Source organism: Trichosurus vulpecula, chromosome 8 (assembly GCF_011100635.1).
Source record: "Trichosurus vulpecula isolate mTriVul1 chromosome 8, mTriVul1.pri, whole genome shotgun sequence".
NCBI classification, from domain to species: Eukaryota; Metazoa; Chordata; class Mammalia; order Diprotodontia; family Phalangeridae; genus Trichosurus; species Trichosurus vulpecula.
The window spans coordinates 160,252,439-160,279,115 of NC_050580.1; the positions used below are offsets into that span (position 1 = coordinate 160,252,439).

Genomic DNA, 26,677 nt, shown 5'->3' on the forward strand with positions numbered 1-26,677 from the left:
ATTTTTTTTTAATCTTTTGTTACAAGGGATGGCTCTCTGGGTGGAGAAGGGGCATTTTAGGAACCGAAACAAAAAATATCATAGTAAAGGACAGAAATCCCCTTCCCACCTTTCTAGAAGTCCAAGGGAGAACTAATAAAGTCCCAAGGGAGGTACTCAAAGGAGGGAGGAGCTTTTTTTCCCCTTTTACGTCCCTAAGGGAGATAGGAGCTACTGAATAACTGACTTAGCAACCAATTATCTTTTCTTTTCCTTTTCAAAAATTAATTAATTTTTAGTTTTCAACATTCACTTTTATAAGATTTTCAGTTCTAAATATTTTCCCCTTTCCTCACCTCCCCCTCCCCAAGATGGCATGTAATATCGGCTCTACATGTACAATCATATTAAAGCTATTTTCCACATTAGTCACATTGTGAAAGAATGAGAGCAAAAGGGAAAAACAATGAGAAAGAAAAAACAAAAAGAAGAAATAGTATGCTTCAATCTGCATTCAGACTCCATAGTTCTTTCTCTGGATGTAGATAGCATTTTCTATCATGAGTCTTCTGGAATTGTTGTGGATCATTGCATTGCTGAGAAGAGCTAAGTCTAACCAAATTGGTCATTGCACAATGTTGCCGTTACTGTGTAGTAAGCTTTTATGTTGACACATCCCCTAGGCACATGGACTCCTGGGGACCTATCAAGAGCTGCTGCATCATGAAGTCCTTTAGTAAGGTACTACAGTACATACCCAGCCCATAGGAAGTGTCCAGTCCAGTAAATCAGGACCTTCTCCCAATCACCCCATTACACTCAATTTTTTTTAAAAAAGTATTTTTTAAATTGTGGGGAAAAAAGATTTAGGAAACTAAAAAATATTTACCTTGACTATATATAAATTGAGTAAAACCTTTTGGCTTTATTTGATCACATCTACGATTTTCTTGATACAGAGAGCTGCCAGTGAAGAACTTCTCCCAACACAGGCTGGCACCTTCTCTAAAATTTGTTTACCTTGGCCTTGAGGGATTAAGTCACTTGTACAGAGTAACACAGTCAGTATATTAGAGGGAAGTTTGAATTCAGGTCTTCCTGATTCTGAGGCTAACTCACTACCCACTAAGCCAGGAGTGGGGAACTGTGGCTTTCTAGGTTGTTGGGTGTGGCCTTTTGACTCTGTCCAAGTTTTACAGAACAAATTTTTTTATTAAATCATTAAATCAAATGGCTGTATGTGGTCTTGAGGCCGCAGGTTCTCCACCCCTGCCCTAAGCCACACTGCTTTCTGATGAATAAAGCTATACTTACAAACACCTATGATACCTATAATATCCAGGTAAGACCTATAAAATCCAAGAAAAAAGAAGAAAAACTGACCTTCATAAAATTGAATAAAATATCTTGAAAAAAATAATGTATTTTTTCCAAATAATATGAGGATAAGTTTCATGTATTAACTACAAGTATGCTAGGTGCCCACTAACAGAGATGTCTTTCAGGACCAGATGTGACTGAACAGGGTAAACTATGCAGACAAAATCAATGTCAGGACCAGAGCTTGGGGCCCATGGAGGTATTGTTATGTTCAGCTACGTTCCAAAGTTGGTTTGTAGGGTGGTAATCCAGAATTTGGAGGACATTTTCCATAGAATAATGAGGCTGGGTTCCTAAGCTAGTTCACAAATGCACATTTTGACCCACAACTCTACTACTGATTACTGATCCATTAATGAATCCTCTAGGATCAAAGTTCTCACATAACAATGTCAGCTATATCAAAATCCTACCAACCACAAGTCAGGTGAGTCAGCATCACACTGCTCAGTAGCAGCATTCATGCTAAACTGTGCTCACGTACATATTCCCAAGACAAAAAACCATCTCTGAACATACTTTCTATTTGCCTACGCAAAGTTGAAGGCCAAACAAGGCTGACTCTCACAAAATTATTGAGTCAACAGTTTGTCTTCAGTGTCCTCGGCCTCCCTTCTTTTCTGAACCTACCTCCCCAACCCCGCCAACCACAATAGCCACCCCTCTCTTTTGCTCTGGGTGTCCACTGTCCTTCAGCTCTCTGATCTGTAGTATACCAGAAAAAACTCAAAAGGATCCCATGTTACATCATTATACTTGTTGGCTAGTTACTTAGAATGATTGACTATACTGTAAGAAGAATTATGGTATAGTGAGTAAAAAGAACACCATACTTAGAGTCAAAAGAACTGGTTTCCAATTTTGACTCTAGTCATATGACTTTGGTCAAATTCTTCCTCCTTTGGAAGCTCACTTTTACTCATCTGTACCAATGGATAAAATAATACTGCCTTTGCTTACATTACAGGCTAGTTGGAAACAGAGCCCTTATAAACCAAAAAACTCTCTATATAAAAATGTTGTTCTGAGAATAATAATGAAAACAACGTATTACGCTCTACTGTTACCTCCATCAAACACTTGTATGTTCATTCTTTTACCCCCAATTATGAAATGAAGGGAGGGGCAGGTAGGCGGCACAGTGGATAGAGCACTGGCCCTGGAATCAGGAGGTCCTCAGTTCAATATGATCTTGGACACTTATAAGCTGTGTAACCCTGGGCAAGTCACTTAACCCCAAATGCCTCAAAAAAAAATAGATTGAAATGATGGCAGCTTAAAGTTGGAAAAACCTCAGAGACAGCAAGGCCTGTGTTCACTTCCTGCCCCTGCCACGTTCTCCCTTGTGGGACCTTTTGAAAGTCACCTTTCAGTGCATTCGACAGCTCTCCAGAATATAAGCTGCAGAGTTCTTGCTGAACAGCATTGGTGGAAGGCATTTACTCACTGGGAATTCCCTGTACCAGTGAAATCACAATAGTGATTAAAAAAAAAAGAGAGAAAAAGAAAGGAAAAAGTGAAATGAAAGGCTTGATGCTCTATTAAAGGAATTTTTGAGCATCAGCAAGGCCTTAAGGGAAAAATCTCTTTATCTGGAATCACAATGTACATAACAATGGCTTGATTTAGTCCTTTGACTGTGATTGCATATTTTATCTTTCCTGACACATCTGACATTTTTTTTTTAGTACTGAATTACAATCTCAAACCTTAACTCGCTCCTTCTGAAGTCTTAAACCTATTGCTATCAAGGCTATGTTCTTTTTACTGCTGATAAGGAAGCTTTTGACAATAGCATCACTGGAACATGTTGAGGTAGCATGTTAAGGTGGAAAGACTATTGACTCTTGGTTTGGAGGAGCTGGGTTCAAATCCTGCTTCTGACACCTTCTACCTGGGTGACTTTGGGCAAGTCCCTTGGCCTTAGTTTTCTGCTCTTTAAAGTGGGTTTGTTGGGGCTGCTAGGTGGCATGGTGGATGGAGCACTGGCCCTGGAGTCAGGAGGACCCAAGTTCAAATCTGAACTCAGAAACTTACAAGTCACTTAACCCTGATTGCCTCCAAAAAAGTGGGGTATGTGTGTGGACTAAATGACCTCTGAGCGACATGATCTCGTGAGCTTTGTTCATACAGGTATCATAGTGGTATATAACCTAAACATTACTTAAAACATGGCTCCTCTGGGAAAATGTCTGTCGAGTTCCAGGTCATCAGAAACTCCCTTGTCTTCTCCCTAACCCTGCCCTTTCCGCAACTTCCAAATCCCAGACTTGAGAAGTGAGCTTGGCAGGATCAGATTTAGATCTGGTGTGGTCCCAAGAGGCTACCAACAAGAAGACATAGCCCCAGAGAGGTACAGTGACTTGTCTGAGGTCACACAGCTAGTAAGGAGTAGATAGATCCAGGATTCAAACCAAGGTCTTCCATCTACAAGTCCAGCACCCTCCCCTCCCCCTTCACAAAATTCTAATAGATATAGGTCTTTCCCTAGTGGGGTGGCTAGGTAACAAATTTTGGTAATTTGGGTTCTGTTTATAAGCTACTCTTCTAGATACCAATTGGTTTGGATAATTAAGAATTGATCTTACTTCCTTGTCTCAAGATTGTTTCTTAGGAAATGTCTTTTAAATCATGAGGACACACATAAGCAAATCCAAGAGTCTTGGAAAGAAGTCCTGAGAGTTTGAAATGTTTGAGGATAATAAAGGGGATTGGGGGAGAGGGGTGTTGGTGGGGGATTAGAACCTATGGTTTCTATAGTATAGGGAACTCCCACTGAGTAAATTCCCTCTATCAACGCAGATCTGCCCCATTATTCGAGAGAGTTGCCCAAGGTAACAGACAGAAAGAACCAGTTGGTGGGACTTGAATCCAGGCCTTTCTGACTGCCAGAAGGATGCGCTATCTACGATGCCATACTGATATTCCCAGGGAAAATGCTCCTGGGAGGTACCCTAAGTAACAGAGTAGCCATAAAAACATAAGAGCCATATATTATGTCACCAGCACTGAAACGATTGTCCAAGAGTCCTAAGGAGCATTTGGGAGGGGAAGGAAATTAGACTCTTTTTTACCCAAAGAAAATTATTTACACAAGTGACTTAATGATAAGTATTGCTGCACCAAGTTTTCAGGTGATAAGAAATATATGGAACATAGTACAATAAAGACATAATACAGTAGGGAATGGGGCAACTAGGTGGCACAGTGGTTAGAGTGCTAGGCCTGAGGTCAGGAAGATCTGAATTCAAATTCAGCCTCAAGTACTTACTAGTTGTATGACCCTAGGTAAGTCACTTAACCCTATTTGTCTCAGTTCCTCATCTGTAAAATGAGCTGGAGAAGGAAACAGAAAACCATTCTAGCATCTTTGCCAAGAAAACCCCAAACAGGGTCACAAAGAGTCAGATACAACTGAAACGAAATGGTAGGGAGCCAGGTCCTTCCGTACAGGGTAAGACCTCATAGCTATTCTATTCACATCAAGAGCTATCTATACCAAGCAACTAACTGGTCTGTAGCTTCTCATTTGTGGAACACGTCCCTTTCGCCATTTCTTAGAGCACAATAATATTCTATTACGTTCAAACATCGTAATTTGTTCAGCCATTCTCTGATGGCCAACCCCTTAGTCTCTAGTTCCTTGTCACTACAAAAACTTTTGTTCACACAGGTCCTTTTCCTTTGATGTCTTTGGGGTGTAGGCCTAGTACTGCATCACTGGGTCAAAGATTATGCAGAGTTTAGGACTTTGTGGGTATAGCTCCTCCTTTTCAGAATGGCTAGATCAATTCACAGCTTCAGTGATAGTGTATAGGTATTTTCCCCCCCTCACAGCCCCTCCAATATTTGTCTTTTCTTCTTTTGTAGCTTTGCCAATGTAACAGTAATGTTAACAAAAATAATAACTGACATTTATATAGCTAAGTTTTTCGAAGTGCTTCAAAAATATCCCATTTTATTTTCGCGACAGCCGTGGGAAGTAGGTGTTCTTATCATCTTATCATATACATCTTATCATATTTTATGGATAATGGAATTGAAGCAGGCAGAGGTTAAGTGATTTGCTCAGGGTCACATAAGTATCTGAGGTGAAATGTGAACTTGGATCTTCCTAAATCCAGATCTGACACTCTATGCACTGCCTCTGATGGATGTGAAGTAGAGCCTTAGAGTTATTTTAATTTTAATATTTTTAATTATTAGTGACTTGGAATATTTGTTTCACATGGTTGTCAATAGGCTGGATTTCCTTCTTTTGAAAATTGTCTGCTGAGCAGGATATTCTTGCCATATTTTCCTTGTGTTTTAGATGATTAGGAATCCTGGGAAACCAGCAAGCCAACATATACCAGATTGGCTCCAGAAAATGCAGATCCGTCTCCACAAGCCTCAAGAAACTCTCTGGTTACTAACCAGAAGTCTCCTGTTACAAAAACATTCTAGGGGAAGGGTTAGAGCCAGCATAAATAGCCTCTAGTTGTTGGGTTTTATTTTTAACATAAAAAAAAAATCTTCTAAAATGTAACATCCTAAGATTATAGATCTAGAACAGGGGTGGGAAACCTGTGGCCTTGAGGCCAGATGTGGCCTTCTAGGTCCTTGGGTGTGGCCTTTTGACTGAGTCTAAGTTTTACAGAACATGTTCTTTTATTAAGGGGATTTATTCTATGAAGTTTGGGCTCAGTCAAAGGGCCACATGTGGCCTGAATCTTATAGGTCAACTAATCCAATCTATTCATTTTATAAATTTTTATAATAAATAGTTGTCACAAAGAATTGTAGTAAAATATATGTATTATATGTATAATATATATGTAGTAATATATGTACAATATGTATACATATATGAAAAATATATGTGTGATAATTATATGTAGTAAAATAAGGCCCAATGAGGCTATATGGCTTGCCCAAGGTCACACAGGTAATAAATGGCAGACTGAAACTCAGTTCCTATGACTTTAAGTCATTACTCTTTCCACTTCATTAATCTACTGCCTTACTACATTTAGGGTTCAAATTTTTGTGATAGGACCTTTATTGTTATTATTTAAATTGGGAAATGACCTAACGCTGTGATGTCGAACTCCAATAAAACGGGGCTACTAAACCATACATAAGGATATCTTTGGGCACCATGGTGACTTAGAAAACCACATATTAACAATATCTATGTTTTAACAGAAAAGGAAAGTGACAAATGCTAGAGAGGATGTGGAAGTTAAACTGTCCCAAAAAGCTTCAGCTGGTAAGGTGAGAGTGTGGGGTGGGTAACTCAAGTCCCCCTATTTCCACCTCTAGTTATTAACCTGAAGTTGTACCTAATAGATTTGCACTTTCGCAAATCTATTTTGCATCTTTTTTTCTATTCTACTATGTTATGAAAATGCTTGTTTTATTGCTTAAGTTCAGAATAAAATAAAAACACAGAAAAAAGAAAAAAATCCCATCTAGCTAAGCCAACTTAATTCAATAATTTTTAGCTGTCCTAAGGACTGAGCCAAATCATTTCATTCATTAATACTCTGAGTTCATTAATACATTACTAGACAATCGAGCTGTTAATGACCTCTCTGGTCAGGCAACGAGAGACTTCACGTTGTGTATTGTGTAAGAATAATGTAGAATCTGCCAATCAAGTTCATGACATTTCAGGTAAAACCTAGGTGACTGTAAGCGGATTACCCAGAATCATGCTTTAGCAAAACCAAAACAAATCAAAACAGGAAAACCCAACCCCTGACATAATTATAGAAAATATAGAAGGACTTCCTTAGTCCAGATTTAGCCAGGAATAGATATCCTTTTCTTGCAAATTCCTTCTATTTATACGACATTCAATTCACTTATTCCAATTCAAGCATCTGTGAGCTCTAGACAATTCAAGATTCCTCTTTCAATGCACAACTTCTTTCTCTACCCAGCACTCCTCTAAATTCAGAGATCTGCAATGATGTCTTCAGTTTTAAAATAATTTCAAATGACAATTGGAAGGAATCGGTCGCTCACAAAAGCATTAACTGATGGGTGTGATGGCGACGGGCTTCTGGCTGGACTTCAGGGGCTCAACCTTGGGGTGATTTTCAAAGCAAGCTCCAAAAATTCCCCCCCCCCCCATACTAAACAACTTCATTTCTCTTTCAAGCAGACAATAATAACAGGGTCATAGATCATTCGCAAAGAATAGGTTCAGTCCTATATAATCAAGACCCCTCAATTCCATCGAAGATTTTCAAGAAAATCCATAGTCCCTCTCACAAAGACAGACTCTTACCTGGATAGGACCTTCTTCCATAGGCATTTAATTGGACAAGGATGAAGAAGAGTAAAAAAAGTGTAGCCCACAGCGAACTTTCCATTTCTTTTGGCTCCCCTTTAGCACACAGGCCTCCTGGCTAAATTCTGTAGCCAAACAACTGAAAAATAATGGGGGTTGGATACTTTCTTAAGAAAGGTTACCCATTAATAATTAACCTTTAAATGTCCTGTCTGTTGTCCCCAGTACTTTCCCCCCATGATTCCCATCTAAGACAAATAGTGGATTTTTGTTTGTTTTTTTTTCCCCCTTCAAAAGGACTTTTTTTTTTTTCATGGTATAGATTTTATAAGGGTAATGGTTTGTGATGGGTTACTTACTTTGTTCAGCTTAGGAATGGATCCGATCGAAGTTAATATTTTGCATTTCGAAATTTTGTCAAAGGTCAGACGATAGCTTGCTAGCTCAAATTTGGTTTCCTGAGGGCCCCATCTGAAAGAATTGCAAAACCAGCAAAGGAAAAGAAGCCTGGAGCTGTAAAGCTTCAGAACCTGAGATAATCAGAGGCAAGAATAAAAAGCGGAGGCTCGGGTGTGCTGAATCCCCCAATTTATCCCAGTTCTGCTGATCTCAGCAGAATTACTAAAGCCTGTGGTTAAATGGTGGTTAGAAAAAAATAATGAAACCCACACAGTTCAAATCTGTGGTTTAAAGAAAATGTTCAGTGACTTGTTGCACTATACTATGAAGTTACCAGTGGAGCAAAAGAAACCCTTCCTACAGCTCTAGCGTCCTTAAGCAAAACTTCACACTTGCTCTCCCTTAATGAAGACTTCGGAGTAAATGAGCCTGTTTGTTTGTCTGCCTGGGTCCATCAAAGTGCAATGGAGCCGAGGTTTCTGATGGTGGGAGGGCGAGCAAAGAAAGCCTGCTAAACCACGGGCTTGTGAGGGGTTCTGGGGGCAGTCAGAGCACTCCTTGGGGTTCTGGTTTTATTTAAACGTGGAGAACATTTGTCTAATGAGCCAGATTAGAAGCTTCTTGTTGTAAGCTGCCAATCTGTTTGTTTTGATCAGAGCCCCAAATAGGAATCATACCTTTCACTGTCTCTGAGAGCACCAATAACCTAGCTAATGCAGGGGCGAATTTGAGGGAGCCAGGATGGTATAGTGGATAGGGGAATGCTCTTGGAGTCAGGCCTGTCTGGGTCCAAATCCCACCTCAGATGCTTACTGTCTGTGTGGCTGTGGCCAAGTCATTTAACCTCTCTTTGCCTCGGTCTCCTCATCTGTAAAATGAGGCTTGAAGGCTTCTAAAGTCCTTTCCAGTTTATGAAAACTAGATAAGCTACGTGAGGCTATTTGCAACTATAAAACTGTAGAGAAATGCCTGCTGTGATGAGTATTACAATCTCATGTTTCCTGACTTTGGGATGACTTCAGCAGCAATAAGATAGTGGACAGAAGGTAGTTAGCAGTGAGTTTTGATGATGTAAACAGTTCTATATTGCTTTAGAATTTGCAAAGCACTTTAAATTATTTGATCCTTGCACCAATCCTATGAGGTAGCTACTTACAGACATCATTACACTTATTTTGCAGATAAGCAAATTGAGGCTGGTTCATTTGCTTGTAATTTCCATTGCAAACACCTGTGTGGCTTGGACAACCTCACTTAACCTATTTGGGTCTCACTTTCCCCACCTGCAAGGTGATGGCTTTGGGTGACATGGGCTTCAAGGTCCCTCTCCAGCTCTAGGTCCTTTATTTAGACAGTCTATAGCCCATGTTAATGAACAGTGAGGGTTTAAAGCTATATCATAGGCTAAATGACTGTGGCGTTTTCCATGCTTTGGAAAGAAGGTTTTGTGAAGGTTACAGTGAAGAGTTTGCAGAGGCTTTGTAGTTCTGGAATTGCAAATACAGATAACACTCTTAAATCTACCCTGGAACCAGGCACTGAAATTCAAGATTGACTGATTGCAGTCATAGATAATGGAGCCAGAAACAACTTCAAACTTCAGCCACTGTGATCCCTCGGTGGATTTTGTTTTTTTCTGAGAAGGGGGAGGAGGTTTCCATATTGTCATCACCTCTATCTCTCTCTCCAGCTCTTGAATATCCAAAGTGTTACTGATTTGAATGGTTTCAAGCTGACCAGTTGCTTTCATCCATTCGAAGGAAGCTTTCCCTAACCTTTCAGCTCTACTACTTTCAGATTGTGTGGCTTGCTCAAATTATAAGTAATTCATAATGTGGACAGCATTTCTTCCTGATGTGATCTCCTACAAAAGACTGAGCCCAATGGGCAGTCTGGGATAATTAGGCAACGCAGTTGAGCTAAATCCAACTTACTTATTGAGGAATGACTCATTTTCTGTCCTCCTCTACCCCTGAGCTATGATCATTTATTTCTAGTGCAAATATTTTGCAGTGGTGCTGGGATATTCTGGTACATGCTTGGTGGTAGTAGAAGATATCACTGGGCATTGAAGGGGGATATATGACTGCTGGGCCTTCTGACATCTCCATTCTATATGTCCAGAATTTGTACTATTGATGGAACTGTCTGTATCTGAAACTTCCCAATGATCCCAGTCTAGCCCCAATTATCTAGAGGGGACTTGAGACATCAGTTCAATTTTCACCCCCTCTAGGAGATTGCCTGGCACAGGACCAGACTTCTCACAGGGGGCTGTAGTCACGGAAATTCCCTCGGTCTACAAGGGGTGTGGAACAGGATCGGTACCTAGGAGCTAAGTTCTTTGCTGCCTTCCTGCCATTCTTTTGAACAATTCCAAAGTAAGGATTATTGCTGGATGAATGATTGTGAATGGTTGCTCAATTAGCTGTAGTGGGACTGGGTAGTGGGATATGCCAAGAAGCCTGGTGGCTCTGATACCAGGACTGCCAGTATGAATTTGCCAAGTCAAGCTTGGGATCCTTTGAAGGCACTGGAATATGGAGCTACTCCCAAGAAGCTGATGTTGCTTATTTTACTTCAATGTAGCTCTTGGGGAAGGAGAAGTTATTAACATATGTGTAGATTGGTGTGCAGATATTGGGTACCATTGGCAAATGTAGGTTTGTATAGCAACCAAGTTTCTTGCTTTTCATTTCTGTGAAACTTGATACTGGCTATGTGAAGGCTTGATATGTAGACTTGGGAGTCATCTGCATAGAAAGGATAATTATAATAGTAGTAGGAGCTTATGACATCATCAAAAGAGAGAGTATATAGAGAGAAAAGAACAAGGCCCAGGACAGAGCCCAGGAGCAAGAAGATAGATTGTTTTGCTTCTCTGCTGAGACTCAGTTTCCTTTCCCTTGTAAAATGATGACAATAAAGCTTCCACTACTTATATCACATGGTAGTTAAATGATGATAACAACTAGCATTTATGTAACTCTTTAAGGTTTATGAAGGAAGGAAAGAAGGAAGGGAGGGAAGAAAGATTTACACAGCACCTACGACAAACCAGGCATTGTGCTAAGAGCTTTACAAATATTATTTATAAATAATATTTACAAATAAATAATCTGTTTACAAATTTACAAATAAATAATGTAAATAATATTTACAAATATTATTATTTGAAACTTAGAACAACCCTGTGAAAAAAAGTGCTAATATCATCCCCATTTTACAGCTAAGAAAACAGTGGCAGACAGAGGTCGAGTGACTTACCCAGAGACACACAACTAGCTAGGAAATATCTGAAGCTAGAGTTATATTCAGATCTTCCTGATTCCAGGCCCAGTGCTCTATTCACTGAGCTATTTGGCTGCCAATAGCACATCACACATATTATCTCATTTGATCCTTAAAACAGCCCTGTGAAGCTAGGGATATTACTCCCTCACTTCGTAGCCTCAGTGCAGACCACATCATCAATGCTTAACAAATATGTGTTGACTAACTCATTTTACAGATGAAGAAGTTCATCCTTCCTGTCCCTCAAATGATCCAAATTTTCATCCAAGATGGCAGATAGAGAATTCTTTCTGGCTGCTTGTAGCATTTTTTCTTTGACCTGGAAGTTCAGGATTTTTGCATGATGTTTCTGGGAGTTTTCATTTTGAGTTTTCATTTCATTTCTTTCAGGAGGTAACTGGCAGATTCTTTCAATTTCTACTTTGCCATCTGGTTCTAAGGCAACTGGGCAGGTTATTTTTTTTGTCGATCATAGCATTCATATAGTCCAATAATCCTTAATTTTTTCCTTTTCTGTCAACTTTCCAGGTCAACTGTTTTTTGTTACAAGATGCCTTACTTTTTCTTCTATTTTTTGGCCTTTTGACTTTGTTTGAATATTTTTTATTGCTTCATGGAGTCTTTGGATTCTCTATGGTCCACTTGAATTTTCAGGGAGTTTAAGGCTTAGTCAAAGTTTTGTACCTTTTGTGCCAACCTGTTAATTCCATTTCTAATTCTTTCTCCCATATCTCTCATTTCTTTTCCATTTTTTTTCCTCGAATGTTCTCATTCCATTTCCTCTTGCTTCCTATCTTCTAGGAATTTTAATTGTTTGTGCCTATGCTGTGTTTTTCTCTGAGATACTGCTTGTAGATGTTTAGGCATTTGTGTCTTGAACAACCCTGCCACCAGTTCATTATGGTGGGATTCTTTATTTGCTTGCCCATTCTCCAGCCTACTTCTGGACTTTGGGCTTAAATGTTGGTTCTTTTGCTTCTTACTTGAGGTATTGAGTATTGTGTTATTCTAGGATCTCAGGGACAGGCTGGGGCCTTGTACGCTTTCAGTGTTCCCAAAGTGGTCTGATTCAGAGCAAAGTTCAATTGCCACCCTCCTGGTCTACCTGGGTTTGGGTCTGAGCAAGAGCAGACTGCTGCTGGACTCTGTGCTTATCAGCTGGCTGGAAAGTTCTGTTGGCTAATGGTGGCAGAATTGTAGGCTCTCCTGTGGTCTGAAATGACCACCCTGGTTATTCCTCTCCAGGCTGGGCTTGAAGTGCAACCTTGCTTTACCTAAGGTCTGAGGCACACCTTAGTTGCTGGCTTCTGAATTTCTTCCTTGCTTAGTACACTACCCAAGGTCTCCCTACCCAGGAAAGTCACCCATATGTGCAGGTCCCCTTCTCAGTTTACCCTGGATCTGTGACCTGGGACCAGGTGGTAGGTGACAAAGCTGCCCTTTGGCACCTGTCTCCCTCTCAGCACCCTGCTTTGGGTCTGGTGGTATCCCAGCATGTGTCTTAAACTTCTTGCTCTGGAGTACAACCTCCCCCTGGGTACTCACATGCTCCAGCGTGCTCATAGCCTGACCAATGTCTGAAGATCTCCCAGTCTGTCTCCTTATGCCAGGTTACACTGGAAAAAGAGAGTTAACTATGACTGTTTTTGGATTTCCCCAACAGAATTTGACTTGGTCCATTTTCTAGATTTGTTAGGAGGCATTTGTGGAAAAGAGCTCACCCACATTGCTTCCTATTCTTCCATCTTCATAAATATAATTTATAATGAGATGATTTCCATCACCTAATTCTTAAACCATCTACAAACATCGATTTAACTTGTTAATGCTCTTAACCTGTGATCTTTGTTCAATGGCCAACCCTGCTGGAGGAATTGATACAGATCCCTAGTGACATATTCCCTATAAATGAAATTAAAAGACAAAAAATGCTTCAATTCAATGGATGGATAATTTATGGGTTCTCCTTGAAGAGACAAATAAAGGGTTTGGAGGAGGTAATTTCATGAAGTTACAAATCAATCAACCAGCAAGCATTTATTAAGTACCTACTATGTGCCAGGCACTGTTTTAGGGCCTAAGGGTCGAAAGACAGTAAACGAAACAATTTCTACTCACAAAGAGTTCAGGCAGCTGGAAACACCAGATCACAGATTTAGAGTAGGAAGAGAATTTAACAGCCATCAAATCTATCTCCCTCATTTATAGGACCCAGAGAGGTTAAATGACTTTCCCCAGATCACAGAGATAATAAATGTTTTGGGCAGCATTTGATCCCCAATCTCCCCTGCTCCAAGTCCAGTGCTTTAGCCACTACAGTATGCTGGCTTGTGCATCAATGTGTACTTCAGGGGACAGAGGAGGACTACTATGAGGTATCTGATGAGATCCTCTTAACTATATTAACCTGCATTTTGACATTTGGAACATTTGGAGATTTCAAAATCAAAGAGCAGCCACTGGAAGATAATGAAAACTGTGGCTGATAATGAAGGAATGAAAGAAGCCAAACGGTTATAGACTACATAGGAACTTTATTCCTATATATCACAAATACTCCCTTTAAGAAGAGTCAGAAAGCACTGGTTGTGGTGATCACCAAATGACACTGTAAAACACAAAACTAACCATGATGAAAAAAGACAGGAAATAACTGATTACAGATATAACAGTCACTTCAGAATCAGCTGTCTAGGTGCAGTGGGATCATTCATTGCTCAGAGCAAAGGTCAAAGTAAATGCCAAACCAGAAGAAAGGATAAAGAGAAGACACTGTGTGTGATTATAGAGGCTCTTATCTGACCTTTTAAAAATAAGTTGTGATTTCTCAATTAGAAAATGAAAAAGAGTAAACACACTGATAGATGTTGACTATCAACATTTCTTAGGTGCTTAACTTACTATGTATGGGTATAGACTGGGACTCTTCTCTTATTTTCCCTTCTCTTCTTTCTCTCAGCTTAGGAGCTACTTCCTACATGAGGTCTTTTCTGACCTCCCCATTTTATAGGGGCATAAGACTATAGGGCTTCAAGAACTGGAAGGAATCTTAGAAGTCATTCAGTCTAACACTTCCATTCCCCCGTTGTTCAAATGAGGAAATGGAGGTTTTAGGTGACTTGGCCATGGTCATACAGATAGCAAGTGGCATGGCCAACAAATTCACATCCTGTAGTTTCCAAGGTTCACTACCACTACTGTAATGATAATTAAGGTGGGACTTTTTTTTTTTTTACTGTTTTCTCTTTTAGAATGCTAAAGTAATCAAGTGCCTTTGATTATGTCTTGCTAGAAGCTAAGCCCCAGGCTCACACCTTTTTGCTAACCAGGTGTGAAGCCCCAGGCCCACACCCTTTTGCTGATGAGGTATGAAGCCTTTGGGGCCTAAGAAAGAGATATAAACTTGGAGGTTAGCATTTTGCTTTGGGGCTTTCACTCACTGGAAGAGTGTTGTGTGATTTGACTAGATGAGATTCTGGGCAGCCATTGTTAAGAGCCCCCTGGCTTTGAAAAAGAAAAAAAACCAACCCAGATGTTGGTGCTTCTCTGGCAACTATGTATATTGTGATTTGGTTAGACAGAAATGTCGATCTGTTTATATTGTCTCTGTTTGTAATTTCTGTTTGTATTTACTCTGAAGTTCAGGGTGCTGGCTTATATCTCTGTGGGAACACCTACTTTACTAATTTACCCCAATGTTCTCTCAAACTAGCAGGTCTAGGTCCTGCTTACCAAATAGTGTTGATTAGAAACCAATCTGGTAACACTACTGTTGCTTATGAAAACAGGCATCTATATAAACAATAATGGACCCATTACATTTCATGTCTGTTTGTCTAAACTAAGTGAATCATTTATGTATGTTTGACTAAAGTGAGATTGTTCACCCCTTAAAGCTGATTTCCTTAGAAAAGCAGATCAAAGAACCTGTGCTGGCATCCTTCCTGTGTGCTGGTGTTTTTGGTCTTACACCCCACAGTAGCTTCTAGTAACATTGTCGTTACAACTGCTCTTTCCACTGTCTTGTTGTCTTGCCTCTGCATTTTACTAAAATTCTTTTCATTTCTTGGTATACGTTTTTCATGTATTTGTCTGTATGTATATTGGGTCTAGGCAGCTAGATGGTGCAGTAGATAGAACACAAGGCTTGGGGTCAGGAAGATGTGAGTTCATATCCAAATTCAGACATTTACTAGCTGTGTGATCCTGGGCAAGTCACTTAAACCCTATTTGCCTCAGTTCCTGCATAAAATGGGGACACACTGGAGAAGGATATGGCAAACTACTCCAGTATCTTTGCCAAGAAAACCCCATGGACTTGTCCATGGGATCATGAAGAGTCAGACACAATTGAACAGCAATGACAAAAAATTGTATCTACCCAGTATAATGTAGAGTATTGACTCTTTTATCTTTTGTCTTTGTATCCCTGGTGCCTATTATAGTGTCTTGAAAATTGATAGAAATTAATACTTGCAGAATTGAATTTATTAGGATTGATACAAAACAGCAGCCATGATGAGAAAACTGAAAAAGCCCAGAAACAGCGTCCTCAGTAGACATTTCATCTCTTTGCCAAGTTGAGAGAAATGGCACCCAAGGGCAAACTGATTTGGTGTATAAGCTCAGCTGCAAAACATTATAGAGGAGGGTTTAAAAAGACTATGAGGAAGAATTTATCACAAAATAGGAAAAAAAGCAGTTGATGAGAAAATGATCCTTCAGAGAGTTTGGCAGGAGGTCCATCTAAGTTAGAGAATCCTGAAAGGATTTGTAGGTAAAATTGGAAGTTGCCCAACAAACAGACATGAAATGTAACAGCTCCACTATTGCTTATATAGATGCCTGTTTTCACAAGCAATGGTAGGGTTACCAGATTGGTTTCTAATCAACACTATTTGGTAAGCAGGACCCAGACCTGCTGGTTTGAGAGCATGTTGGAGTAAATTAGTAAAGTAGGTGTTCCCACAGAGGTATAAGGTGTGAGGTGATATGGGGTGTTGGGTATTACTGAAGGAATAAGATGGAAAACCATACATATGAAAGCCAGTAGCTTCTGAGGGTCATAACAATATGCAGGAATGTGGAAACAGTTGGGCAAAGTGAACAGAACGATGGCGGGGAGGCAAAGAACCATGAAGAATGTGAGTCAAGGCAATCTGGGGATGCCATGTTGTGTATGAATGCTGTACAACCAAGACCTGAGAATAGTGCAGAACAGGTATGTGGACTCCAGAGCAAGTGAAAGAGTGAGCCAAGACTCCAAGGGGAGCAGGCCATGAGATAGAACATGAAACTTCTACCATGACTGCTGACTTCCTTCATGCTGTTAGTACTTCCACAATTAGTGTTGTGAATATGGCTTTTGTGGGAAGGGGAAATGACTTTTTGGAGAACAGAAAAGAAAACTGACAATATTCTTCCTGCTAACAAGTTTAATTTCTATTCTCGTACTTTGTAAAAAAAAAAAAACATGCTCTCTGTTTAAATGTTTATTAGGAATTTATTCTCTATAGGAGTAGAAGGACTGAATATCACTAGGGGAGAGAGGTAGAAACAAACAAAATATAGATGCTCCCAGAGAAGCTTCTGGGTCAGAGCAAAAGTGAATCAAACTAATTATATTTAGAAAAACATTGACTAATGTTGACCTTAATTCATCTGTCTACAATCAGCACACAGTTTACACAAGTAAGCTTAATTTGTCCCATTACATTTTTTAGTTATCTCATTTAGCAAGTTGTCTTTCTTTTGTATGAGTTGTGAAATGGGAAATTCTAATTTCCCGAGTGACTTTAGCCTCACTGAGAAATAATCTACTTTCTCTATGTTGGGTTGAACCCAGTTTTTTCTTTCCATTGCAAATCTAAAAGTATTGTCTAATTCTGGTAATGTTCCACTTTTGTCTACAGCCCTCTTTCTAAAATAGGAATGGTTTAGATTTTTAAAAATTGCCTGGTGCTTGGTCTCCTTTGATTGAAAAAAATTCTTGAGGAAAGAGATTTCAGAAAGGATTTTATGACACGGAATAGAGCCTTTTTCTTCATTGTAACAATGATAAAATTAATAGGTAGAAAAGAAATCAATATTTGCTGGTGATAGAGAAAGTGTGTTTCAAGAAGAAGAAACCAAGGAAGTGAGGGGTGAAGGAGGAGGGAAAGGGGAGACAGTGGTCTGTGGTTTATTGACGAGAGACCACAGGAGCTTTCATTTAGAATTTGAATTTATAATATTCATCTTCAGGTTCTGAAGCTCACTAATATTCCTGCACTTTCACCTTCCCCACATTTCAAGAGCTCCTCCATGCTCCAACCTATCCCAATTTCTGGTTGAAACTAACAAAATTTATAGAACCAAATCTTCCTTCATAGGAGGGAGGTAACTAGGTGGAGCAGTGGATAGAGTTCCTGGCCTGAAGTCAGGAAAACTCATCTTCCTGAGTTCAAATCTAGCCTCAGACACTTACTGGCTGTGTGACCCTGGGCAAATCACTTAACCCTGTTTACCTCAGTTTCTTCATCTGTAAAATGGGCTTGAGAAGGAAATGGCAAACCACTCCAGTACCTTTGCCAAGAAAACCCCAGATAGGATCACAAAGAGTCAGACATAACTGAAATGACTGAATAACAACTTCCTTTATAGGGAGATGATTCCCCCCACCCCCTATGGTACCTCTGGACAAGATGAACAAAATAAAAATAACGAGACTTCCAGGCAGGAAATATCATTTGTTGAACACCTGCATGGATGTATTCCATCCATGGTGAGGAAACTAGGAAATATAAGAAAAACTAATTAAGTTGGTCCCTACTGATTTGGACTATTTTCTAGTTTGAACAGGGATCCAAAGCTTATCTTGGATTGATCTATTTTTTAAAAGTGTGGGGTTGCTTAGTCACTCATCCCACAAAGCTAGTATTTGAACCCAGATCCTCTGATTCCAAATCTAGCATTCTTTCTACTATGCTATGCTGTGTCTTTCAAAAAAAGTGTTGTTGAAGACATGAAAATAAGTTACAGGTATCAGTCATTACATAAATCCAAGGTTTTATTATTACTGTTGTTAATAACAATACCTCTATAAAAATCTATTGTGCCATTATCTCATGAAGGCAAACCTTTACTCTTCAAGGACATGTGCATAGCACGCAAGCATCAACAGATACTTCTAACTAAGCTCTGGAGCACAACGGGGCTTTTTAATGATACCTGTGGTTCCTTGAAGCAGATCGGCCTAGCAATGTAGGCCATAAAAACAGAATATGCAGAAAACATGTTGTTTGGCCTAGGACATGGAGTTAAATAGGAAGACCACTGAATTAGTCTGTAGGTAGAGGCAGCTAGTTAGCATGGTAGATAAAGTGCTGGACCTGGAGTCGGGATGTCTTGAATTCAAATTGAGACACTTACCAACTGTGTGATCCTGTGATATCCAAGTGACTTAACCCAAATCTGCCTCATTTTCTTCATCTGCAAAAGAGATAATAAATAGCATCTGCCTCCCAGGGTTACTGGGGGGTATAAATTAATATTAATAAAGTGATTTTCAAACCTTAAAGTGCGATATAAATGCTAACTAGGTACGTATCTTGTCCAGGTGGTGCCACAGATGAACGAAGGACCGGGTCCAGATTTGAACAGAAGGAGGCCATCAGGCTGGGTCACAACTGGGAGACTGCACAATGTATTCAATAGTGCCAAACAGTCCACTGCCATAAACATTCTAAACAGTTTTTTGAAAGCACAAATGTTCTCCTAGTGATGCTCTATGACTGTGAATCCTGGAACAGTACGACCTTAGAAGAATTACAATCGCAGGCAACCCCAGGGGCAATGGAAAGACACATTTGGGGCGCAAGTAGACTGCAGCCTATTACTAATGATGGCTGCTATGCCATGGGTGGCCTGGGAACATTAAGGACATCACATAAGAAAAATTGCTATGATTTTTATAGTGCTTTAAAGTTTGCAGGATGCTTTGCATTCTCATCTCATGTCACCTTCATGATAACCCTATTAGGCAGGCGTCATTATTATCCCCATTTTACAGACAGGGGAAACTGTGACTGGGCAATATTAAGTGACTTACCCAGGGTCACACTGCAAACCCATCTAAGGAAGGGTTTGAAATATGGTCTTCCTGTGACCAATTCCAGCCCTCTATCCACTGTCTTACCCAGCTGTTTAATCTGAAATGGAGGTAGGATGCTGTGTGGCAAGAGCCAGGAATAGCAATTTGATAGCCCAAGTGCTGACCTGGTATCTGTGAAATATTAAGAACTAGAGGAACCTCCTCGGAATGTAACCTTTTGCTCAGGATCTCAGCTCTGTTCAGTTTCAGGAATTTCTCTCTCTTAATAATCTCTATGGCTCAGTCTTCCCCCCAGAGTAAGCCCCTGGAAATCTCATAATTTGGCTTATGTCTCTCCAAGGGCCCTGCAGCTAACAAAGCTTTACACAAAGAATGTGTTTCTTAGAGATAATATGAACACAGGAGAGGCAATAGAAGCATCCTCTTCTGGGGAGCTCCCCATCCTCTGAGGTTCGACACCATCCTAGCCAAACTCATAGCAATCTATCTCTTAGTGAATAGTCTCCAGGACCTTGGCCAGAAGCATTGTGTCCTTGGTGTTTGCCTGTGGCATCTACTTGCTCTCCTTGTACTGCTTCTGTTGTCATCACGATAACTGCAACACATGCCCAGACTGCCTCTAAGCCTTTTCTTAGTCCTCATTCTCCTCTTTCATACTCTCTTCTTTCTAGGTTTTCAGGACACTATAGTTTCCTGGTTCTCCTATGTGACTCCTCCTTTTCAATCTCCTTTGATGGGGTCATCCAGATTACACGCTCTAACCTTAGGTATCCCATAGAATTCTGTGCTGGGTCTTCTTCTCTTCTCCCTCCATACTACTTCACTTGGTGACCTCATCATCTCCCATGGATTTAATCACCATCTGTATGCTGATGATTCTGAAATCTATCTATCTTGCCCTAACCTCTCTGCTGACCTCCAATCTGGCATCTCCAACAGCCTTTTATCTCCAATAGCTGGATGTCCGTTAGACATCTTAAATTCAATATGTCCAAAACTGAACTCATTATTCCCCCTGTTCCCCCCAACACTTCTCCATTTCTAACTTTCCTATTACTGTTTAGGGCAACACCCATCTGCCCAGTGTCTCAGGTTTGCAACCGAGGTGTTACTTTCTTCACCCCACCATCTCTCACTTGGCCTCCCTGTCCCCCACACCCATGTCCAATCTGTTCCCAAGGCCTGTCAATTTTACTTTTCAACATCCTTTGAATATGCCCCCTTCTCTCATCTGACACTGCCAACACCCTAGGGCAGACCCTCTTCACTTCATGCTTGGACGTTTGCAATAAGCTGCTGGTGGGTCTGCCTGCCTCAAGTCTGTCCTCGCTCCAATCCATGCAGTTGCCAACATGATTTTCCTAAGGTGCAGGTCTGACCATGTCACCACCTATTCAATAAATTCCAGTGACTCCCTATTGCCTACCAGATCAAATGTAAATGTGTGCCTTGATCCTTTCTCCATCCTATAGACAATGAAGGAGGATTTTTGAGAATTACAGCAATCTTAAATCTGTACAATAGGAAAATTATTTTGGCAGTTGTGTAAAGGATGGATTGAAGAAGGAAGAGACTAGAGGCAAAAAGACCCTTTGGGAACTATTACAATAGTCTAGTTAAAAAATAATGAAGGTCTGAACTAGGGTGGAGATAGTATGAATGAAATCAAAGTAATGAATGAAAGATATTAGTGGAGCTAGAATTAACACAAGTTATCAACACTTTTTATAGCAGCAAAGAACCAGAAATAAAGTAGATGTTCATGGATTAAATTGTGGTACATGAATGGAAAGGAACATTATTGTGTTATAGGAAAAGATGAATGTGATGAATATAAAGAAGCACGGGAAGGCATATGAACTGATGCAAAATCAAGTAAGCAGAATCAGGAAAACAATATGCACAATTACAACAAGGTAAATAGAAACAGTAACAAAACATAATTAAATGCAATGAAATTATAATCACAAAATTTGGTCTCAAAGAAGATATATGAGAAGGCACCTCCCTCCCTTCTTTTCAGAGGTGGCAGTCTATTATGGGAAACCCTAGAGATCATGTAAGACTTCTTTGATGTATTGGCCAGTTTTGTTGAACTATTGTGCTTTTTAAAAATCCTTTGTTTTTAGCTATGGCTGTTTGGGAGGAAGAGGTGGAAGAGATACATTGGGAAATGTAGGAGATGTAAAAATCAGACATGAATATAAATTTGTTTTTAAAAAAGTCAACCCCACCTAGAAATGATAATTGAAACTACTGAAGTAGATGAGATTGCCAAGGGAGAGAGCGGAGGGCCCAAGGACAGTCTTGGAAGATGCCCATGCTTACAGGGTTGGTAGAAGACAAAGAAGCAGGGAAGGAGGCTGAGGAGAGGTCAGTTTCCTCTCCACACAGTGGAGATGATAATAGGTATATTACAGTGTTATTGTGAAAACAAAGTGAGAAAATTTATGGGAAATGACTGTGAAGAGTACAAAGAATTATCAAGATGTAAGATATTGTTATTCATTTAGTATATTTAAATAAGCTCTAAACCCGCCTCTGACTGTAAAATAGGACTGAGTCACAAGGAGCCTCTGACAGAACTTTTTCCCTAACAACTGAGGGGGAATCCTGTGCTTAATACCTATAAAAATATTTGTGCTAGCCAGGTGAGGAAATTTTCCTTCTGACAGTCTGTGGGAGGAGACTTAACACAGAAAAGACCTATGCGATAGGTCATCATGAACTTACTTGACTCCAGCTTAAGATCTTGTACACAAGGGAGATTTTACATTCTGACTATCATAAAATTCTCATGGAGACTTTCCCCCCTCCTTTGCTGGTAAGGTCTAAAATTGAAAGGCCTCCTGGAACTGGGAGGGACATATTTGAACAGTAAGAAGGAGTGTGAATAGAGTGCAGAATGAGGGGATGTGTGGAGGGGATTCTCAGAGGAATATGGCAGCCAACAATAGGTAAAGGCCCAGGAATTCAGTGGATCATCATTGGAGAAGTTTCCACTGAAGGTCAGTGGGTGAATATATTTGTAGTTGCCCAGAAGGAGGTAGAAGTTCAGGCAGGGAGGTGGTTGCTGTCATAAAGATCTAGCAGTCTAGTGGGGGCCTAGTTATAGAAATGCTGTGGCTGGGGGCATGGCTTAATATGGGGAGCAAGACAGTGACTCAGTTATTGGAACTGGACTATAAGATTCCATGGGAGCTTGATTGCAATGGACAGGGTAAGAAACCAATTGCTCAAACCAGATGACAAATAGATTGGGACCAGCAAGATCAACGGGTGAGCCATCCTCATAGCTCTCTTGCTTGGGTTCTGGATAGATTCCAAGTCTCAAGGTGGGCCAAACCTGTAGGTGGAATTTAAGAGATCCAGTTAGAGAAATGGAGAGATAGGGAGCCAGGTCTGTCATTATAGCTGGTTGGACGAGTTTCTGCCCTAAGTGATTCATCCTGGGTGGGGGTCGAGTGTGGAGAGATAGTCATTACTCAGAGATCATATGTTATGGCAGGAAGAAAATATTGCTTGTTTTCAAGACTACTTCAAACTACTAGTGACCATCTGGTCATGCTAAATCACCATGTAGTTTGGACTCTTTCTGGAAAGAAAACAAACTTGGAGCTGCTAGAAGGGTAACCCCATTTCCATGGAACCTAGGACAACTCATTAACTCACAGGGAGTCTAGGTCCTTTGTCTCACCAAATTGGGACTTCATCCTTACTTCTCCTGTAGCTGTGGGGACAACGTGTATCTACTATTCTTGCCAAGAGACTGGGGCTACCCTCCCTGGGTCCTAGAATTCTTGAAATAAGGGCTACTAGAAAGCAACTCCAAGGCAGATGCTACCCAGGAACTGCCCTTCTCTCTGTTTCTCACTATTTGGCCACAGTGTCTCTTTCCCAAACACCCTTGGTTTGCCTTCTTCCTGGATCCATGTTTAAAGCTGTGGAGTTGGGCCTCTTGGTAACTGGGGCCAGGAATTTAGAATCCAAGAAATTCTCTTCCTGTATCACACAGATGAGAGTATGAACAACTCTCATTTGTCTCAGGCCCAGTCCACCAGTAGGGTCTTTTGGCTCTTAGCTCTAATGCTCTCTCAGGATCTTTCTGACAAAGGCTGATCCTCCAACTATTTCCTCTTTTTTATAGGTCCAGCCAGGGGTGTGTTGGGGCCAGTTCATACAGGCTCCCCAAAAGCTATTATTAAATTTTCAGTGTAAGCATTTAAACCTTAGAAATCAGCAAGCACTATAAATCAGGGCTTGATTTATTGTTTTGTTGATTGTCTAGACCCAAGAAAGTGATGGAAAAAATGTTAATAATAGAGATTAAATTTAAAAGTGTGTCCTGTTGTACTTTTTTATTTTCAGAGAGCCAGATTGTTAAACGTTTACCAGCATAAACCAGTGGCTCCCCTTATAATAGTCTGAGCTAACCAATTTCTTCCCTACTTAATCTACACTTAGAATGAATCCATGGGTCATGTTCACAACCTTCATAGGGAGATTAAATAAAAATCCCTGACAATGTTCACCTCCCTGTAAACTCGGTGAATTGTCCTTCAACTCCTTAAAATTAAAAGAATCAGACAAAGGCCTCCATTGTGTTGGGTAGATCCTCTGTGGAGGACTTAAAGAAAGGTCAGGACAAGAATGGTGGAGGGAGGGTATTTCCATGGATTGATTGACCACAGATCCCTTGAAATATTTAAATACAGTAAAACTTCATGAATCCAGGTTATGATGGTTCAGAATGTATGATAATCCACACAAACCTCACTAAAGTCCAAGTATGATGGTTCATCATGGTGTAGAGATGACTCTGAGATTTTAAAGACTATGCCATGGAGCCCAGGCTCTGATGGATCCAATCAGCTGGATTTGGAGATCATAGAGAAGGCAATGGCCTTCACTATTAGCCTAGCTAGTGGCTTATTGCCAGAGGGCTAACTGCCATGATGGACTTTTTTGGTCAAAGCAGCTCATTAAATTTTCAGTTAAACTATGAAGGGTTGGCATTTATAACAGTGAAGAGAATATTCCCATGTCAGTGGGTAGTTCAAATATTAAGGAATAGGGGGAACTTCATTAGATTAATTTCTATGTGAGCATATATACAACATTATTGTCAGCAATAACAAAAGGTGAGGATGTTTTAAAAAGGAATTTTTATCAGTTTTGGAGCAGTGCCTATGTTCATCCCTTCTGCTGTAACTATACTTGATTCTATTCTACATATATATTCTATATAGAATAATGGAATTTTAGGACTGGATGACATGTTGGAGATATTATTCAACCCCTATGTTTTACGGATGCCAAGATCTTCCTAATAAAAACTGTTTCTTCTTAGCTCCTTGACCCTCCAAATGGGCATATGAAGCCAACTGAACTATCATTTCATTAACATAGCCAACTCCTAATCTTTGCTCCTGCCTTGAAAGGATAGAGACTGAGGAGGGGAATTCCATTGAAGCCTTCCATCCTCCGAGGAAAGCAATGTAAAGCCGCAGAATATTTTGGAAAAGTCCCTTCCAAGCCTGCACTTATGCTTCCTTCTGGGAAATACAGAAATCATCTTTATGTAAGAAAGGCGGCTGATATGGCAAAAAGTATACCTGAATGGGAGATGGAAGACCTGGGTCCTAGTCTTGGCTGTGTGCCCTACCTTACCACTTTGATCCTTAAGTTCCTCAATGGTGAATGAAAGAGCCAGATTAGATTAGGAATTCTTAATCTATTTTATGTCATGGAAACCTTCAGCAGTCTGGTGGAGCCCATAAACCTCTTCTCAGGATAATGCTTTTCAATGCATAAAATAAAATGCATAGGATTACAAAAGAAAACAATTATATTGAAATACCATTATATAAAAATATTTTTGAAAAAAATAAGTTCACAGATCCCAGTTCCTTCTCAATGACTATGTCAATTCTTATTGAGAATACTTAGGTAAATACAAAAGGTAAAATAGATAATTTTGATGACATGGAATTAGATAAAATGCGCAAATAAGTATACAAATAAAATAATTCATCAAAGTTAAGAGGGCAGCTAGGTGGCACAATGGACAGAGTATCGGGCCTGGAGTGAGGAAGACTCAACTTCCTGAGTTCAAATCTGGCCTCACTTACAGGCCTCTGGGCAAGATACTTAATCCTGTTTGCCTATTTCCTCATCTGCAAAATGAGTTGGAAAAGGAAATGGCAAACTGCTCCAGTATCTTTGCCAAGAAAACCCCAAATGGGTCATGTCTTTGCTAAGAAAACCCTGAATGGGGTCATGAGGTGTTGGACTGAAAATGACTGAACTGAAATCTAAATTAAGAAAATAAGTGGTCAAATAGGAAAAAAAAATTTGTATCAAATATCTCAGATAAAAGTTTGGTAACTACAATATAGATATACAATTGACAGATACATAAGATACAAATCATTCAGTCTCCAGTAGACAAAGGATATGAATAAACAGTTCTTAAAAGAACAATTGTAAACTCTTAATACCCACATGAAAGAATGCCCCAAAGCATTAATAATAAGAAAACTGATAATAAATATAACTCTGAGGTTTCACATAACACACTAGTGGGTTATGGGAACACTAGTGCATTCTTGGTAGAACTGTAAATCGGTATAACCATTTTGAAAAACAATTTGGAATTATGCGAATAAAGTGACTAAAATGTCTAAACTGCCAAGCCAGAGTTTCCATTACTAGACATATGTCCCAAGGAGGTCACTGATAAGAAGGAGGTCCCCATATACATCAAAATATTTATAGCACTATTTTTTTAAATAGTAGCAAAGAACTCAAAATAAAGTCGATGTCCCTCAATTGAGGAATGGCTGGACATATCATGGCACATGAATGTAGTGGAATATTAGAATGCTATAAGAAACAACGAATGTGATGAATACGTGGAAAGACTGATGCAAAGAGAAGTAATCAGAGTCAACAAAATGGAATGTACGATGACTTCAGCAAAATAAATGGGGAAATCAACAGCCACAAAACAACAAAAAGTGATACAAAAGACAAACATGACCCCAAAGAAAAGCTATGAGAAAACCCTCCCCCACCAAATCCTTTGCAGAGATGGGAGGTCCACAAGCATGGAACATTGCACATATTTTTAGACTTTTAATATATCAATTGGTTTTGTGGATATTTTTCTCTTCTTCTTATTTTTCTTGAAAATATTATTTTTATATGGGACAGCTTTCTGGTGTAAAGGCGAGGAAGGATACTATGAGAAA

General features: G+C 39.9%; 1 protein-coding gene across 1 annotated transcript in view; it reads right to left on the reverse strand.

Annotated features, from left to right (window-relative positions):
• The window catches only part of LIPC (lipase C, hepatic type), a 234,611-nt gene extending 226,414 nt beyond the window's left edge, over positions 1 to 8,197 (reverse strand). Inside the window, exons 1-2 of the mRNA XM_036735537.1 lie at positions 7,999 to 8,197; positions 7,637 to 7,778 (exon numbers count right to left, since the gene is read on the reverse strand). Of these exons, the coding sequence (XP_036591432.1) occupies positions 7,637 to 7,721 (85 nt within the window). The 5' untranslated portion in view covers positions 7,722 to 7,778; positions 7,999 to 8,197. The remainder of the gene's footprint in view (positions 1 to 7,636; positions 7,779 to 7,998) is intronic.
• Positions 8,198 to 26,677: the final 18,480 nt, after the last annotated feature.